The sequence below is a fragment of the Amphiura filiformis genome, chromosome 15, assembly GCF_039555335.1.
Source record: "Amphiura filiformis chromosome 15, Afil_fr2py, whole genome shotgun sequence".
NCBI lineage: Eukaryota > Metazoa > Echinodermata > Ophiuroidea > Amphilepidida > Amphiuridae > Amphiura > Amphiura filiformis.
The window spans coordinates 1,503,111-1,506,890 of NC_092642.1; the positions used below are offsets into that span (position 1 = coordinate 1,503,111).

Consider the following 3,780-nt stretch of genomic DNA (forward strand, 5'->3'; position numbering starts at 1 on the left):
ACTTGGAATTCACCATTTTTACGCAATATCATGTAACTTCTTTTAGAAATGTCCAATTTCTAAAATCTAAAATTTCCAAGAAAGCTAAATATAAGTCCATTTTAGATTGTAAAACAATACTACCAATATTAATGCCTAAAAAAATAAAACTTTCCCGGTATAAATCATTCTGGGACACCCTGTATTGTGGTGTTCAATACAGTAACTAGGGCCTATCAAACCAGAGGTGATCATGCCCAACATAAGCTACCATGAACATGTAGTTCTCGAGGTAATTCTATAGTACGTATGCCAGGCGCGTCAAAAACCATGCATACATTACTGCTGCTCATCATTTTTATCACACAAACAAGGTGTTTCTGTCGCCAAGATGATAATGGTTCAAACGAATATACATCTAATGGCAAAATATTATTCATTTTGCCTTCATTTTTCGATAAAAGTCATTACCCACTTTTGGCTGTAATAGCAAATGCGTTGTCTGCAAAGGGTCATCAAATACATCTGCTCGGTAATGCTTTGATGAAGGACTCTCCGTATGTAAAAGATTTCAACGCAGTCAATTGGTCATGGTATAATCTCCGCAATCCTGAACAAGTGACGCAGAAAATTAATTTTCTTAATAAGGAGATGCTTCACAACGGCATTGAATTGGCTGGTTTTAAGCTTGATTATGGTGAGGCAAAAATATCTACCCGTGACTGTCGTGATTTATTCAACGATACGGAATTACTTCTGAAACTTAAGTCTCATAACTATAACCTAATTGTAATGGATGTATTGTATCCGTGTGACGCACTTCTAGCGAGGTATTTGGACACACCATTTGTCGCAGTCACCACATCCAGCATGTCCAGAGAATCCCCATATTTTCGATCTAGAGTCTTTGGTTTTCCTTCAGAACTTTCGTATGTACCAGAGATTTGCGTCGGACTATCTGACAAGATGACATACATTTGTTGAGCGGGTTGAAAATGTACTGCTGAGATTTTTGCAGCGATTTATTTACCCGTATTTGTTACTGGCAGATTACAGAGCTATTCAAACAGAGCAAGGTATTGATATAAATTCAGATAATCTTGATGTAATGGGGAAAGCGTCTCTCTGGATAAGCTATTCAGATTTAAGTCTGGAATACCCACAGCCGACGATGCCCAACTATGTCAGATCTGGAGGAATGGCTTTACTGTTGAAACAGGTATTATTCCGTGTCTGCGATTCTTTTTCAAACTCATATATTTTATGGTTTGTTGTGCATATCAAAATGCCCATAACAGCGGGCCAAACAAACACAAAATGTTTGACAGAAAACGATCAAATGTCGGCTTAAAAGTGATAAAACGTTATAATAACCATTAAGAAAAACTTTTGAAAACTTTTCTTACACATACATACTTGTTTAAATTGTTCACAAAATATTTTGCAAAAAATGTTTGGCAACAAATGGCTTGTAATAAACAACTTTTTTAAATAGTTGTTATTAGTAGTGTGTTTATATCATATTAAACGTTTTATATAACCCGACATTTAAATGTTATTAAAACCAAAATATTTTTAAAACATTTTTGTTTTTTTACTTACTTTTCCGAAACTTGGAACGTCCTTTGAACATATACCCCCAGCAAACACAACGAAACGAAAACAAAGGAAACATAAAATAAAAACAAAGAAATTAAAAAAACACTGTGCCTTTCATTTCCGGATAATTCCATAACCCTGCCATGAAACGGCCGATAGTGAGTTTTGCTTGCCCACCCATGTTTAGACCTGTAAATAATTTCTTTACGCCTCTTCCCATTGCCCCTTAATCGTAAACAACTTTGGTTGAATAGTTTCCCGTGATTATTTTAGTACTTATCTATTATTATATTCCAGGATCTGGAAGAGTTTGTCCAGGGTTCTGGTGATCATGGAATTATCATTTTCACACTGGGATCTATGGTGGGTTCTTTGGCTGATCACCGGAAAACAGAAATAATAGCGAAAGTGTTCAGCAGAATACCACAGAGAATTATTTGGCGCCATACTGGTGAACTACCGACGAACCTGGGATCTAATATCAAGATACTCAAATGGATACCTCAAAGTGACATGCTAGGTAAACGTGTTATCGTTTTTCTCAATAGACGTCTCGATTACACTAAAAGCTATATATCGCACTTTATTTGGTTGTTATATTTTGTTGTAACTATTATTATCAAACGCAATAAAATCCAGGTGAACGTGTACAGATCGATCATACTTTAAAATACAATAATTTTATTCTAGAAATGAGTAAAGAAAGCCAATGATCGCATTCATATTTACATATTTCTTGTGCTTCAATGTTCCCCCTCCCGAGACCAGGAAAATCATGCACATGGGGGCAGAAATGACACCCGTTATTTCGAGACTTGTGATCTAATTTTATATCACCCATGCCTTTCCTCTTGAGCATTGTTGAGTGTCCATTTTAATTGTCTCAATATGCCGAGGTTTGTGGGTCAACGTCTAGGCGCTAGGCGTTGACCACTGTGCTTTTGTGGGAGCACGTGTGGCCGAGTGGATAAGGCGTCCGACTCATAATGCATAGGTTGTGAGTTCGAGCCCCGCTCGTGCCAACGTGTTGTGTCCTTGGGCAAGGCACTTTATCCTCATTGCCTACTGGGGGTTGGGTTGGATTGGATGTTTGTATAGTTGTGTGTTTCAATGTTGCAATATTGGCGCTGATTAAGCTGCTGCCTGCAAATTGCATTGTGTCTGTTTAGGTGTGTTTAATGTACAATTCTAGCAATTTGACCTGCGGGTCACCATAAGTGTTTGAAACCTGGTCGCAGTGGTGAGAAACGAGTGAGAAGACCACTACACTAATCCCTCTACCCCTTGATACCATATTAGTAGTTGTCGATTTGCTCCTCACCAAGTCTGAACCCCACTCCGCTAGGCATGCTTTATGGTTGCTGTAACCGAACTTCCCATAATGTATTCTAGTCCAAAGACCAGCAGACCCTTGACCGATACCGAATAATGGCGCCTTTCATTTCTGTATTGATGCACAGGCTTTTTTTCTCAATTTCATTTTGTGAATTCTTTTAGATACGTAATACCATTACGTATTTATAGGTCATGCCAAGACCCGTCTCTATATCGGTCACGGAGGGTTGAATGGTGCCTATGAAGCTCTGTACAACGCCGTCCCAATGATTCTTATGCCGGTATTGGCTCCGGATCAGAAAGACACAGCCGTAAGAATATTCTCGAAGGGGATGGGTTTGCGTCTTGACCCAGCTACTATCACAGAAGAAAGCTATTATGAAGCGATAAAGGAAGTCTTACAAAACGATACGTAAGTACATAAAGATGTACCTTTAAAAGCATCATTTTTCTGACAACAGATTTCTGACCAATTTTGGACTTTTTCCTACAGTTGATAAAGTGATATTAGTTTTACTATCAGGTTATATCTATTAATGCGCTTTTATAAATACGCACGTGACCCATGGGCAAGACATACCAAGATCAGCAAGCGTGACTAAATCCTCATGCATTGACCACTATACAGAAATGGGATAGGAACTCAGTAGATAAATATCATCAAATTTATGTATTATTGAATTGCAAAATTATTATACATTTTGCAATTGCGAATTTGTAATATGTTATTAAAACAAAATTTTAAAAATATTTGACGACGGAAAAAAAAAATTCAACGAGGGAAATGTTTACAATATGTTAACAAAGTTTAACAAAATAGACAATTTTGCTGCACAGCAGTCTCATATTGTTCCGCCTTTACATTCA

The 3,780-nt window shown here is 37.4% G+C and overlaps 1 protein-coding gene across 1 annotated transcript; it reads left to right on the forward strand.

Annotated features, from left to right (window-relative positions):
* The first annotated feature begins 522 nt into the window (after positions 1 to 522).
* Positions 523 to 3,329, forward strand: LOC140172054 (UDP-glucuronosyltransferase 2C1-like). The gene is made up of 3 exons (XM_072195400.1): positions 523 to 768; positions 1,876 to 2,098; positions 3,103 to 3,329. The coding sequence occupies exons 1-3, from the start codon at positions 523 to 525 to the stop codon at positions 3,327 to 3,329; spliced, it is 696 nt and encodes a 231-aa protein (XP_072051501.1).
* The last annotated feature ends 451 nt before the right edge of the window (positions 3,330 to 3,780 follow it).

Coding starts and splice junctions, on each gene's coding strand:
- LOC140172054 (XM_072195400.1), top strand. CDS start 523: ATGAAGGACTCTCCGTATGTAAAAGATTTCAACGCAGTCAATTGGTCA. Junction 769..1,875: donor CTCATAACTATAACCTAATT/GTAATGGATGTA, acceptor ATTATATTCCAG/GATCTGGAAGAGTTTGTCCA. Junction 2,099..3,102: donor ACCTCAAAGTGACATGCTAG/GTAAACGTGTTA, acceptor ACGTATTTATAG/GTCATGCCAAGACCCGTCTC.